This window comes from Prionailurus viverrinus, chromosome C1, assembly GCF_022837055.1.
Source record: "Prionailurus viverrinus isolate Anna chromosome C1, UM_Priviv_1.0, whole genome shotgun sequence".
Classification (NCBI taxonomy): domain Eukaryota; kingdom Metazoa; phylum Chordata; class Mammalia; order Carnivora; family Felidae; genus Prionailurus; species Prionailurus viverrinus.
The window spans coordinates 103,106,690-103,121,839 of NC_062568.1; the positions used below are offsets into that span (position 1 = coordinate 103,106,690).

The 15,150-nt window shown below is 42.2% G+C and overlaps 1 protein-coding gene across 1 annotated transcript in view; it reads left to right on the plus strand.

The window, feature by feature from the left end:
* Positions 1-15,150, plus strand: part of CNTNAP5 (contactin associated protein family member 5) — a 796,934-nt gene that overhangs the window by 430,843 nt on the left and 350,941 nt on the right. Inside the window, exon 8 of the mRNA XM_047871013.1 lies at positions 2,974-3,238. Coding sequence (XP_047726969.1) covers positions 2,974-3,238 — 265 coding nt within the window. The remainder of the gene's footprint in view (positions 1-2,973; positions 3,239-15,150) is intronic.

Genomic DNA, 15,150 nt, shown 5'->3' on the forward strand with positions numbered 1-15,150 from the left:
AGTGAACCAGGGACACCTCAAAGCATTTCAACGTTGTCCCGCTCCCCGAGCATGTCAACAGTGTTGATCACTGCACATGGCCTTACCTTAACTGGGGAGAATCCCTGAGGCATTTATCTGAATTTCTTGCTACCAGAGACTAGCCGGGACACTTGAGTGTCCTTCAAGGCTTGCTGAGTCCCCTTGCCTATTTCAGAAGCATCTGAGCTGAAGTCCATTGGACACTGAGTAGATGAAGCGAGTCTGAGGGAGACCTGTCAGATATGAATGAACTGATCAGATCAGAGGAGAATCACAGTTTCTTTAGGCCCCCATCCCCATGTCTGTGGATCCACAGAACACTCAGAGGATGGCTTGGGTTGAGCTCAACATCGGATTGTAAACCAGTGGAGGAACAGGGACATTGGTATGACCTCCTACTCTTCTACCTTCCACCCCATCACTGCCCCCCAACTGTTCCCCTTTCTGCATAGCCTCCAACTTTGGGTACAGTCTTCCTCTGGCAAATTTGTTACCAGAGGAGGGATACTGACTTCAGGAAGAGAAAAAGAGGAGGAAAAGGACTGCTATCTCTGAACTTTGCTAGAGGAGTGTTTGTGATTTTGCTCCTTCCAAAATGACAGCTTTGCCTCGGTCAGTCGGCCATCAGTGGGGATGTTTTCATTCTTGAAAAGAAGGCCACAAGAAATTTTTAAAATGTGCAAATTCAAACAATGGATATCATGAGCAAATGGGTAGAAGTTTTAGAATGGTTGTACCTGGTACAGAGAAAGAACATATCAAAGATGGTGGCTGAAAGGAGATCCTTCCATGTCAGACAAGCAGACAAACAGAGTCCCGTTGCCCCTGCTAAGGAGGCAGGTGGCTTTTGTTAAACTTCTTACCTTCCTTCATGAAGCTGGTTTGTGAATTCTTTTTTTTTTAACGTTTATTTAGTTTTGAGACAGAGAGAGAGCATGAACGGGGGAGGGTCAGAGAGAGGGAGACACAGAATCAGAAGCAGGCTCCAGGCTCTGAGCTGTCAGCACAGAGCCCGACGCGGGGCTCGAACTCACAGACCGCGAGATCATGACCTGAGCCGAAGTCGGACGCTTAACAAACTGAGCCACCCAGGTGCCCCGGTTTGTGAATTCTTTAAATGGAGGCAGTGTTACCATGCAGAACACATGAGATAACATGGTTGAGTGCTTAGTCTATTGCCAGGTGTGGTGGGCAGTGTGAGCCATAGGCAATTTCTTGATGGATATCAAGGCCTTACCCTTTGACCCATTAACTAACTTCTGGAGATCTAGCTCAAAGAGGAGGAAACATCTAAACAACGACAACAAATGATTAGTGCAAGAATATGCTCATAGCGGCATGGTTGATGAGCGGACCCTCAGAAACGTGCTATTGGTAGCAGTGTTTAGAGACTGCTGCTTGCCTTCAGAAATGTAAGACTATCATTAGGAGGCCTGGCTAGGATCTAGGGATGTCTTCCTGGACTATGGGGATTTGGGAGTTGAATGATTCACCTGCTCTGGTACTGGGGGCTGCCCCAGGTATCTAACCTCCCTATCTGGCCACCTTAGTGGAAAGGTGAACTCAGGCGGCCAATTAAGGCAGGGCATTCCCCCCACTTTTGGAAATCGCTGTCTTTTTTTGTGTGTAAGTGCCTGTAAAAGTGTCTTTAGAAGGCTGAACCTAGCATCATGCAAAGAGAGACCATTCACGGCCTTGAAAGGAAAGATTTGCAGGAAACATGATGTGTCCATGACTATTTAGATGAGAATATTATGTTATGCTACCTGAATAAGGCTGCTGCTTTGTTGTGGAGATTAGTTTGGAGTTTAAAAGAGACAAATGGTATGGATAGAAACTAAGATGTGGTTGGCTGCTGGGTTTGCAATACAAATTCCAAATGGCTTTCATAACATAACACTTATTCACAATTTATAAGGTATCCCAGGTTCTCTCTTTATTGACCGAGCAGAAGTGACTCTGGAACATTTTTTTTTATTTTCCTGTAACTGCCTGATGTAAACACATCCTCTAATCATCCTCCAATAAACATGGACCAGTTTTCCCTCACTTAGGCAAAGGGTAATCTTCTTCTGCGTCTTCCTGGTTCTAGTCTATGCACACTTCATATTCCCCACCTCTAGTCTTCCCACCACCCCTGCCCCCCGCCGCCCCGCAACCCATGCTGCTGAAAATCTTCATAGCTTGAAATCAGGTGGCTGTCACTTTATTTTTTCTAAACTTGAATGATAACTTAGCAAACATAAACTCTACCTGTTTATCTTTCTGGTCTGACCTCTTCCATGGCCCCTGGCCCTCCCTGCCCCATATAATATTCAGAAATGACAAGTTCCCTGTAATCCCCAGGTATGCCATTTTGCTATTATATTCAAACCTTCCCACACAATGTGCCATTTATTTGCTGAAAAGCCTGGCGGGGCACACTCACTTCTCTCCTTCCCCCGCTTCCTTCCAGGAAAGCATCGCTTCCCTTGTGAAACCTTTGCTTGTATAGTTATTTCTTCTACCAGGCCCCCCCCCCCGGGACCTTTCGTGTCCTTCTTTTAGCACATCCACATTGTAACAGACTTGTTTCATGTGTGTCTCTCTAAACTTTGTCCCCTGCTTGGCCCATGGTTGACTTGCGGTACATATTCAGTGGATGAGTGTAAGTGCTTTCCTGTCTGATTCCTTAGAAAATGTTGATGCTTACCCCTTTACCCCCTACCCCAACTGGCATCTTTGATGGCCTTCTTGAAGATAACACTCCAGAAAACAGGAGTGGGAATAGTCTTGCAGGTACATCTGAACAACATCTGAACAAAGGCGACGTATTTCTTTCCCTTTAAGATCTTGCAGCTGAATGTGGAATGATCCTGAAATTAAGGTCAGCATCAGGTGGTTGTTTATATCAGCTGTCAGATTGCAGAATAAAAAATGGCTTTTATATGTTTGATTTTTATTGTTTTCCAGGGCAATGTCACTTTTTCCTGCTCCGAACCACAAATTGTTCCCATCACATTTGTCAACTCCAGCAGCAGTTATTTGCTGCTGCCCGGCACCCCCCAAATTGATGGGCTCTCAGTGAGTTTCCAGTTTCGAACATGGAACAAGGATGGTCTGCTTCTGTCCACAGAGCTGTCTGAGGGCTCGGGGACCCTGCTGCTGAGCCTGGAGGGTGGAACCGTGAGACTCGTGATTCAGAAAATGACAGAACGCACAGCTGAGATCCTCACAGGTACGGTGTGCTGACAGCCACTAGCTCGGTTTCTGGTTTGGCCAAGTTGACAGATGTTTGAGATTCTGACTAAAACATATAGAATCCAGCTCGGGGATGTGGGATGACCCAGTATTCACAGATTTACTCTAAGTATGAAGAGGCAACATTTTTAAAAAATATTTTTAAGTTTTTGAAGGTTTATTTATCTTTGAAAGAAAGAGATAGAGAGACAGAGAGACAGAGACAGAGACAGAGAGGCAGACAAAGGCAGAGAGAGAGGGAGTCACAGGTCCGAAGCAGGCTCCAGGCTCCGAGCTGTCAGCACAGAGTCTGATGCTAAGCTCAAACTCATGAACTGTGAGATCAAGACCTGAGCTGAAGTTCGATGCTTAACAGACTGAGCCACCCAGGTGCCCTGAAGAGGCAACATTTTTAACTTTTTTTTTCCTAAACAAAACAAAACAAAACACCACTGAATTCAGATGTATCTATTGAACCTTTGAAAAGTCTCTTAATTCCCTTGTTCCTTGTCACACTGGTTCCAGTCGTGGGAATAAGAATTTCTATCTAAATATGACATAATATTGACCATTTACAGAGCACTTTGCTGGGTCTGGACAGACCTGGCATCTATTATATAGAATCTTCATCATGCCTGTTCAAGGAAGGTATTTTATAGGTACTTTGTAAAGGAGGAAACGAAAAGTCACAGAAGCTAAGGAACTTTCAAAATCACATGTTAATAAATGACGGAATTACAATTTCATCCTGAATCTGTCTGACTTCGATGGCTGCAGTTTCATTGTATACCACACACATGACCACGGACCTTTTACAGTCACCAAATTTTATTTCAAGTAAAAATTAGCGAGTTTTAAGAAAAAAGTTTTTAACATAATATTTTTAAGATGTTATGTGAATACTGATACATACATCATCTAGGTACAGCAAAAAAAAATAAGTTTATTTTATTTATTTATTTATTTAGGGGGAGGTGCAAAGAGAGAGAGAGAGAGAGAGAGAGAGAGAGAGACAGAATTCCAAGCAGGCTCCATGCTGTCAGTGCAGAGCCCTATGTGGGGCTTGATCTTTTGAACTATAAGATCATGAACTATAAGATCATGACCTGAGCCAGTACCAAAAGTCAGACATTTAACTGACTGAGCCACACAGGAGCCCCATAGGTATGGCCATAATGTTTTAAATGGTCCTCGAATTGCTGAAGTTTGGAAAGTACATATTTGGTAATATAATATAGATTCTAATATGTAGCAGTATGGAATAGATTTATGGATAAGTCATGTTTTTCCAAACTCTGACTCTTTCATTTGCTGTTTCTGCAACATGGAATGGTAGAACTTTCTCCATGTTTCTCTGTTTGTCATCTTACTGTCTCCTGTCTTTCCAGAAGCAGTACTTATAGCTTACTACGGTTAGACCACATGCCACACATTATATTAGGGGCCAAGGCCAGTTCCTAGGTCAACACATCATTTGAAAAGCCTCCCTGCTTTACAGTCTGCATCAAACACCCCTCCTCTGTGCATTCTGAGCCACTATCCATCCTGGATTACACTCTATTGCATTTTTCTTTAAATTTCTTTCTTTTCCCACTGGACTGTGAGTTTTGTTCTCCAAATAAATTAGAAAAAATTGACTTAAATAGTAAAGGACATGCCTTAATACCTAAGATCAGGTCAGACTGCGGGAGAACCCCATATGCCAATAAGTGAACAAAAACATCCATTGAACCCCTGGAACAATGGGAGAGCCTGGGTCTGGAACTTAGATTCAAAAGGTACTGCCTTTCCTTACTGTTCTATGTCCCTGAATACACTTGGCTTTGTCTCACTTGTCAGTGAGAGTGTATTAGTTATCTATGGTTGTGTAACAAACTGGACCCAAAGGTAGTGGTTGAAAATGTTAATTGTGTGCTAATTTATAAGAGTTGGGAATCCAGGGGCACCTTGGCTGGACAATTCTGGCTGCAACCAAGTTGTTGGCAGGGGCTACCTTCATCTTCAACTTCAACTCTGAGTAAGTCTGCTTCCAAGCTAACGCATACAGCTGTTGGCAGGCCTCAGAAGATCCATTTCCTAGCTTATCCCCTGGCCTCTCCAGAAGGCTGCCTCATGAAATGATAACACTCTGATCCCAAATGAGTGATTCAAGAAAAAGAAAGAACTCGCGAGACAAAAGCTATTGTCTTTTTATAACCTAACCCTGGGAGTGGTGTTCCTTCACTGTTACATGCTCTGTTCAGTAGAAACAAGTAAATAAGTCTGGGCCTTGCCCGAGCCAAGGGGATTATACAAAGCTGTGGATATTAGGAGTCGGGGATCACTGGGGACCATGTCAAGGCTTGCGTATTACGTGAGATGGGAAAAATGAATTCTTATGTCAGGAGACTGCTGTGATGGTGATTAACAGAGATAATGCATCTGAAATCCTAAGCCCAGTGTTGAGAAGCTCTTTAGCAAATTTCTCTCCCTTCCCTACTGACTCAAGACCTATCGCTAGAAGGGACCTCACCACATAGTCATAAAAGCAGAGCCAATTTGTGCAGTCACAGGAAATACTTTTATAAAATTTATAAAATTTATAAAATTTCCAGTAATGGAGGTGAGTTAATCACTTAGAAACATAGTATTTTTCATGTTCAGAGTTACAGAAGTTCAACTGCAACCCTCCTTATTTGAAGACGAAAAATGTGAGCTGGTGCTAGGCTGTTTCTCTTTCTAATCGGTGAGATGTTCGAGTACAGAGACTTGTAGGCCTGAGGTCAATAACGCAGTTTTAATATAGTTTAGGCCCTGGTGGCACTGTGCTCTACAGCAGCCAGGTGCTGCCTGTATTATTAAGCACATGTCAGTCCATTAAAACACGTTTATGACCAAGAGAGGCTGCTGAAAGCTGTCACATTACCCAGCTGCAGAAAGGGGGGAAAATCATCCGTTATTTCAGACCTGTCTCTCAAAAAATGAAATGAGGGGCACCTGGGTGGGTCAGTCGGTTAAGTGTCCGACTTCAGCTCAGGTCACGATCTCACGGTCCGTGAGTTCGAGCCCCGCGTCGGGCTCTGGGCTGATGGCTCAGAGCCTGGAGCCTGCTTCCGATTCTGTGCCTCCCTCTCTCTCTGCCCCTCCCCCGTTCATGCTCTGTCTCTCTCTGTCTCAAAAATAAATAAACATTAAAAAATAATTTAAAAAAATGAAACGAGTAAAAGGAAGTTTGAAAAATGTGCTGACTGGGTTCCTGAAGTCTGGCTCGGAAAACTCTTGCTTTTTTCTTTCCCCATGAAGAGTTTCTAAATTTTGGAAAACTGGAACTTCTTTCATTTTGAATTTGAAATGGAATTAGGCTTGGTGTCTGCTGGACTTTTTCTACCTCATCGGGGGTGGGGGGCGTCAGGCAAAACAAAAACAACCAACAAACAAAAAGTCCAACAAAGCTAGTTTTCCTGTTCCTTCCATTTCTCAGGAAACTTATTTTCAAAGTCCTTGAGATCATAGTGGCTTTCCAAGGGATGACAGCCCCAAATGAGAAATCAGAAAGTGATGATCATTGTCCTAGTAAGGTTGGAGGCTCTCTGGGGCCACCATGACACATGGTACCTCCTGGGAAACAGAAGCAAAGCCACTTTTGGTTAGTGGGACAGGGAATCCAGATACTTAACAATTAATTTCAGACTAGGTCAGGTGTTTCTACCATCTAAAAGAGAAGGTAACCCCCGTGGAAACGGACATGCAGAGATGTCTGGAACATACTTGTTTCCAGAGCTTCGTACAGGATGTGTGTGGCCTTTTGTTGAGGACGTCCTTTCATTGTGAGTGATGTGGTTGTAGAATCAACAATCATTGTAGATGCCTTACAAGTCAGATGTCGCTCCTGGGCCTTGTTATATGCCGCAGGACAAAACACACCCCTGAAAACTTATGAAGTGGTTATTATTTTACCAAAATGGGTAGGAAGAAACTGGGAACCCAAAAAAATAAGTGCAAGTGACGAAGATGGTGTTTAACATCAGGTCTTTCCTTAGGATTCCCAAGTTCATGGTCTTTTTACGGGAACTTGCTGCCATCCATATTCATTTTATATTATCAAATGTTTAAGTAATTCAAATGTAAAACTCTACTTTGGATGAAAGATCTATAGACAAATGTTCAATAGGCTGTTATGGTAAATAGCTATTTAGTATTTAAAGTTAAGCATTTTATTTGGTCGCCCTATTATTGGCAGATTCCTGGTTTAGATGAGATTGACACAAGATAATGAGTCCATCCTCTTTAAGACTTCTTACGTTTTATGGGGCACCTGGGTGGCTCAGTTGGTTAAGTGGGTGACTTCGGCTCAGGTCATGATCTCACAGTTCATGGGTTCAAGCCCCACAATGGAGTCTGTGCTGGCAGCTCAGAGCCTGGAGCCTGCTTTGGATTCTGTGTCTCCCTCTCTCTCTGCCCTCCTCCACTTGCACTCTATGTCTCTCTCTCTCTCTCAAAAATAAACATTAAAAAAGGCGACTTGTATTTTAGCTATGTTTGCCTATATAATATTGTAATAGTGTAAAACAAATAATCCACATCTACATATCAACACACACATACTTCCCAGTATTCATTATGTATACATGGCATAAATGCTTAGTGCTGATTCCTTAGTAAGATTTATCTAAGGACTAAGGGTAGTAAGCAGCAAGTGGTACTAATTAGAGTCTGTCTTCTCCCCAAGGCTTTACCCTCTATTGTATAGCTTTTCCCATTCTGGTCACCTCTGTGCTCCAAACCCCACATGGAAGTCTTGGGGCTGCATTGATCCCTACCTTCAAGGGGTCCTGCTGCACAGTGAGACTTGCCATTTCTCCTTTCAGGAATCACAAGAGATATACAGGCAAATATTAAATAAATGAACAAACACATGGAGTTTGTACTTTGTTCATTTCAAACTCCTAGTTCTTTACCATGTGTCACAGTGACCACCTGTTCATTGAGCAGTAGATACTATGTTCTATTTTTTTCTTCTTTGAGAAAAAGAAGGAGAGAGAACAAGGGGAGAGAGAGAGAGAGAGAGAGAGAGAGAGAGAGAATGAATCACAAGTAGGCTCCATGCTCAGCATGGAGCCCGGTGTAAGACTTGATCTCATAATCATGAGATCATGACCTGAGTCTAAATCAAGAGTTGTTCGCTTAACCATCTGAGCCACCCACGCGCCCCTATGTTCTATTTTTTAATGTAGGAAATAGATGCTGTTTTAAAGACTCTTAAACAGATGCTAAGAATCGAGATTGGTATTGTCCAAACTCGTCTGAATTACTAAGAAAACAGGGAGTTATATAAAGGTAAAGAATGCCACCTGGTCTGTTTCTTTGGAGAATTAGGAAGGAGGATTTTGATTTTCACATGAAACATTAAATAATCTAAAGAAAAATCTGGTACCACTGTAATTATTTTAATGTGATCTGAAATTTCAATGTTATTTGTATTTTTTGGATGGGAGAATGTTGGGGAATGAGAAGAGGAAGAAAGAGGCCTGGGGGCTTTAGTCATTAAAGTTTGAAATCTGTTTTGTTTTTTTTTCCACTGTGGTGCTTCTCAAAATGTCAACTGCTCTCTGAAAAGTGAGTCTGGGCAAAGAGCTTGAACACAGGCTTTAGAATTCAGGGCTCTAGCTTACCTGGGCTCTACAGTGATGCAGAATATGAGTAACTCTTATTCTGTTAGACCTCATTGTTCTGTTTTGTTAAAGGAGAGACTTGGTCTAGAATTAGTAAAGCCTTCTCTAATCCTTTATATGAATTTCTGAAGAACAACAGATGTCAACCCTTTTCCTTATTATGAAATTATCAACCCGAGAGTCTTCTTTTGAAAATAGGGTAAATGGCCTTGATTGGGGATATGAAAGGCCAAGTCCCCAGTCAGAGGTGATGATTCTCAACTCCCAAAATTGTGATACATTTTGTGAGGTAAGAAAGGTGAACTTGACCTTTGTCATACAGTGATTTTTGTGAATTAGATGCTTGGGTTTCCCAGAAAGTTCATGCGTGTGACCCTCAGTGATGCGTATAGAGTTAGGAGCCAAAGATCACAATATGAGAAGTTGTTTTTTTTGGAAAATACCTTAAATATAACTATAATAGTGTGTGTGTGTGTGTGTGTGTGTGTGTGTGTGTGTGTTGGTTAGGGGGCAATAAGAATGTACAGGCTCTTCAAACTGTGTTAACAGAGGAACACTTGTAGGTTCTAAAGCTATCACATGTGGAGAGAAAACAAGACAGAGACATGGCAAGGTCTCTGAATAAGGCTTTCTCATAGTTGAATTTTTAAAAATGTATTTATTTATTCTGAGGAGGAGCAGAGAGAGAAGGAAAGAAAGAATCCCAAGTAGGCTCTGCACTGTCAATGTGCAGCCTGACATGGGGCTCAAACTCACAAACTGTGAGGTCATGACCCGAGCCGAAATCAAGAGTCGTGCACTTAACTGCCTGAGCCACCCAGGTGCCCTATAGTTGAGGGTTTTTATGGTTATGTCACTGAGAAAGTACAACAGGGACCAGTAAGGCCAAACTGTGTGAAGAGCACTTTTGCTTTTCCATTAGAAGAATAAACTATCCAGAGCTTTCCTTGGTGTCACTAGAGGTATTGAGCTCTCGGCGGAGTTTTGGGGATTACACAATGAGTCTTGGCCATACTGAATGGAACCTGGGAAATGGAAGTGGAAGTCTCCAGACTCAACCTAACAGCTGGGCATCATGGAAAGATTATAGCCTGGGAAGATGGAAAGTAAAAACCAGTACCCAGGCACAGAACAGAATTCTTGCACAAGAGGAGATACAACTATCAAAGATCCACAAATCAACCAAATATCAAGGGGAATTTTTCAGTTGAGGCAAAGAGCATATTTTGAAGAGGCCCTCTCACCTCACCCCATTTAATCCCTAGGTAAAAGCAATTGTTTTCAACCATTTTGTAACTTTCATATTTCCATATAATGGCTTTGAATAGGAAGATTTCTAGAAAGAGCATTCCAAAAATACCAATTAAGCAATCCATTTTAATCAGCTATCCATTTTCCATACTTAGTAGACTTTTGGGACTGGAGATAAGGTGAAATTCTAGCGGCATAACCTAGGTCAACAGCTAGATGGGCATTTCTTTGATCGTTATTTAACATCGACTGTGTTTAAATTAAATAAGTCCTACAATTATGGTCAACACCACCCCACTTACCTTTTAGAATACATTTCAAATGGTTTCTCAAGAAACCTTGCCAAAGCTGGCCAGATGCCCCATCACAGAATCTTCTAGCTCTCTCTGATGTAGCATTTACCCGTGTGTGTGTGTGTGTGTGTGTGTGTGTGTGTGTGTGTGTGCATTATGACTACTATAACAAAACACCATAGACTAGGTGACTTAGGAACTTATTTTTGCACAGTTAATAAGACATTATATCTTTTTTCTTATAAGGACATCTATCATATTGGATATGGGCCTGGTCATATAACCTCATTTTTCCTCAGTTACTTCATTAAAGGTTCTCATCTCCAAATACAGACACATTCTCAGGTACTGGAAGTAAGGACCTCAGCCTGTGAATTTGGGAAAAACACCATTCAGCGCATAACAAGGTATATCAATCATGTGTCTGTTAATTGGTTATTGGTTGCTTCTCTGTCCACTAGAACATAAAGCTCCATGGGAACCAGAATACTGCCACGCCCATCACTATTTGCCCAAGGCGTAGTATAGCACCTTGCTTATCACAGTTTTTCAATAACTATTTGCCCAGTATATAAGCAACTGTCTAAATGAATAAAACAGTAAGGTTGACCTCCAAAACAATTTGGAGGGATATCATTTTAACAGTGAAAGGAGAGGTAATCGTACTTTTTTTTTTTTTTTTTTAACAAATGTTCATGTTACCACAGTTATATGCTGCCTACTGTGTCAAACCTGGGAATGAGCTACCCTCAGGGGAAGTGCTAATTAGACAAAGGCCAGGGGAGCTCCCAGAGGTGGAGAGATGGCTGGGAGAGCTGCATCATGCAGGATAGAACTGCTCGCCCTGACTACCACTTGTGGCCAGATGGTTTTAGGCTACGACCCTGCAATTATTGGAGCTGCTCCCCAAATATCACCCCTTTTCATATAAGCTGTTTATATCTACCCACCATCTGCACATCAAGTAAACATGATAACTTTGTGAACTTTGTCCTCTGCTTCAATTAAGTTGTCATTAATGCCTCTGTATTTGAGCTAAGATAATGTTGATGAGAGAATCCCATTAACAAGGGCAAAGACATAAATAGCCACAGGGCTGTGACTGTCACAACAAGCTGTCTGCCGGGCACAGAGTTCAAGTTTCCGAAGACAGAAAAGTGATGAGGTGTTCCAAGTTATGGGAAACTGAGAAATGCAATTGCCTGAGCTTCGAGATATCCTGCAAAGGTTGGGAATGTTTCCCAAAACAGTGATCTCTTGGACGTCTGCAGCTTTTTCCAGTCTGATTAATGACAGTGGGATCATTTTATTTCTTAACTGACTCTTCCTTCCTCACCATTCACTCAAAAGAGTAACTGAGGGAGCTAGGTTTTTATTATTACATCAGATGTTACACTCTAATAGTCAATGCTGATCTCACTTCCTTTGCTTTTTCCTAGTTTCTGCTTTGATAATTCCCTCGTATAATTTGCATTACCTCCATTTAATTCAGGAAGGTTTTGAAGTTTCTACTCTCTGCTGGCACTGTATGTATGCTCAGACCTGAGGATTGGGGCATTGGCCACTGGGAGCCCATGGGTACAGTTGGAAGAGATGGTCTTGGGGCATTTGTGATGCAAGAGGATGTATGCTCAGGATAGTGGGGGATCGGAGGACAGGAAGCCAGATGAGTGAGAAGGGAAAGGTTTTCTAGGGGCAGGGGCAAGGACAGCTTATTTTGAAGAATGGATAGAATTTGGCCAAACGAAGAGGGAAGGAAAGGATGTTCCAATCCAAGGAAAGAAGTAGGAGATCTAGGAGGCTAAGACTCCATGGCTGGCTCAGGATGACTGGGTCACCGAGGACAAAGGAGGACAGACAGAAGAGAAAGCAGCATTCTGACAGAGACATCGGAGTTGGGGCTGTATCGTGAAGGCAATAGAGAAATTATCTGTCTCTGGAGTTGAGCTTGATTTTTACCATGTAGATTTTGGAGCTGAGCATTCAAGTCAATATCACAGAAACAAGGGCTTTACCATCAACCACAAGTACGTCACATTTCTTGCCTGACTCTAGTGGATGGCAGAACCGGATGTTTTCCTTGCATACCCTGCCCAAGGAGGGTCTTCAGGATCCAGGTCACCTTGATGTATAGGCTGGGCTTTAACAACTAGGAAAGGTTTGACCTGTGATTTATGGCCCAGGCACCAGGGAGAGCCCTGCAACTGACACTTGGCAGTGGAGATTCAGCTGGTGAGATGCTCAATCAATCAGTGAGCATTTGGAGAGGGCAGAATGCTGTCCTGTTGATGCTGAGGGGGATACCAAAACAAGACTCAGACTCTGACCCCCAGGAACTCATCTCAGTGGGAGATGAGACTTACAGCTATGCATTAAGCATAATGCATGGTTCAACACAATAAATAATATGAACTAACTGCATAGATCAGATAGCAGATGTTATAGGGATTGAGATGGAGAAATCACTGTGTTGGTCTAGTCAAGGTAAACCTGCTTTGCTCATTTCTTGGTTTATTAACCTATTCACTCAATCATTAGGCACTTGTTATGTGCTCTGCACTGTGCTTGGTGCCTATGATAGAAAGTTAAAAAAAAGAAGGATGCTTCCTTGTTCTTACAGTTGAGGAGAAGAAGCTTTAAGACAAATACTGGGGATTGGAAGGTAGGGAAATGGGCTTGGTTATTGAAAGCTGGGAGTGGAGGCACCGATTAGGTAAGTGGATTCACTTAGAGCATAATGAATGCACTAGCTTAGTTACAGTAGGGAGTTTGCATAGGAGTATTGGGAAATGGGATTGAGACAATAGATGGAAATTCTATTGTCAAGCTAAGCAGTTTGAGATTCATTCTCCAAGCTCCATGACCCACTGGAAGGACATGCTGTGGGGTACTCCTTAGACAGTTCAATGCAGCGGGCTGTCCAGCACCAGAAAGAAGTCGGAGGCTGGGGAAAGAGGGAGGTCGTCACAAAATTCCCCAGCTGTGGTGATAAATAATAGAATAATGGCTGGGGAAGCAATTGGAAGAAAAATACGAATTCAATCTACCATATAGGGAAGGGTTAATAAAATTTGATAATTGATGGATAAAATGTATCCAAGGAAAACAGAACTCAGGACCTAAATCATAGCATAGTGGTACTAATAATTGTAATATGCTGTTTTACGATGTGATTTACATTTTAAGACTGCTTTATTCAATTATTTATGTATTCCCTACTTTGTTCTAACAAAAAATTGAAACTACCTTTGAATTATTAAGTTAACAGTGGACATGACAGGATGTGGGAAAATCAGCTGAATTGGGTTTTCTGGAGAAGATAAAGCCTAGAAACTTCCAAGTCAAGCTGGGTAATTCTGTCTCTATTTTACAGATGAGGAAGCAGGTGTCGAGGGATGAAGAAATCTGTCTAAATTCCTAGAAATTATAAGTGGCACGGCTTTGAGCAAGGGGTAACGGGTGAATAGAGGCATCAAGGAAATCTGTGACAAGTTATTTCCAGGGTTGGAAATAGAGTCATCAGGGATGTGCCTCTGGCCTGGGCTGAATCTCTGCATGCTGGCCTGTTGCTGTATCAGCTGATGCTTAGAGGTCCTGCGACAGCCATGATGTTCCAAAGATTCTGTGTTCAAACCATCAGGAGAGACAGTGAAATAAGGTGAAATCTAAATGCAAATATCTATTAGGCATTTGAGGACAAGAGAAATACAGAAAGATAGGGTGGGGGTGAGAGAGAACAGCAGGGCTCTGTAGACTGAAAAATTAGTTAATGTGTCATTCTCAACCAAGGGAGATTCCCCACCCTTCCACCCCAGCCTCCCATTCCCCCAAACCTACCCAAGGGACTTTTGTCAATATCTGGAGATATTTGTGGTGCTGGGAGTAGGGGGGCTGTTACTGGCATTTGGTGAGTCAGGGGTGCTGCTAAACGTCCTACATAAGGGGCGTATTACAGAACGCCCTACCCCCAACAAAGAATTATCCAGTCCAAATTATCCAGGGACAGTGTTGAAGAACTCTGCTTCTAGAAAAACCTTACTCTTCTTAAAAAAAAAAAAAAAAGTTTAGGCCTTTCAGAATATTACTTAACTGCTCTGAGTCTCAATTCCATCAGATGTGAACTATCAGTCGCTGTGAAGTTCTCATTACAAAAAGTATACAAAATGGCTTATTAAATGCTCGGTAAGATTACTTATCTGGAAAAATAGCATCGAAGTAATGGCGATTAGCTAGAATTCCACGTCCGATCTAAGTAGACATTCTAAGAAACAGAAGTTGAATTGTATTTTAATTCTTAGAAGCTAGAAGATCCACCAAAAGCCAGGACCAACGTTTGAACTCAGTATTGTCAAAACGGAAGTTTCCTTGTGAGAAGATGAGCTGGTCGGCCATTTTGGAGATGCTCTGGCTATAGAGTCACATATGACCCAGTGGTCAGACTCCAAGGTGCTCACTGCGAGAACTGAAAGCTTAGGTCTACACAGAAATTGGCACACATGTTCACAGAAACTCTATTTATAATACCCCTAAATGAAAACAACCCAGATGTCCATCAGCTAGTGAATGAAAAAATAAAATGTGAGTTAGCCATACCATAGAGTATATAATTCAGCAATATAAAAATATCCTGACACAAGCTACAGCAAAGGATGAACCTTGAAAATGTGTTAGATGACAGAAGCCAGTCATAAAAGGGAACCCGATGCACGAATTCA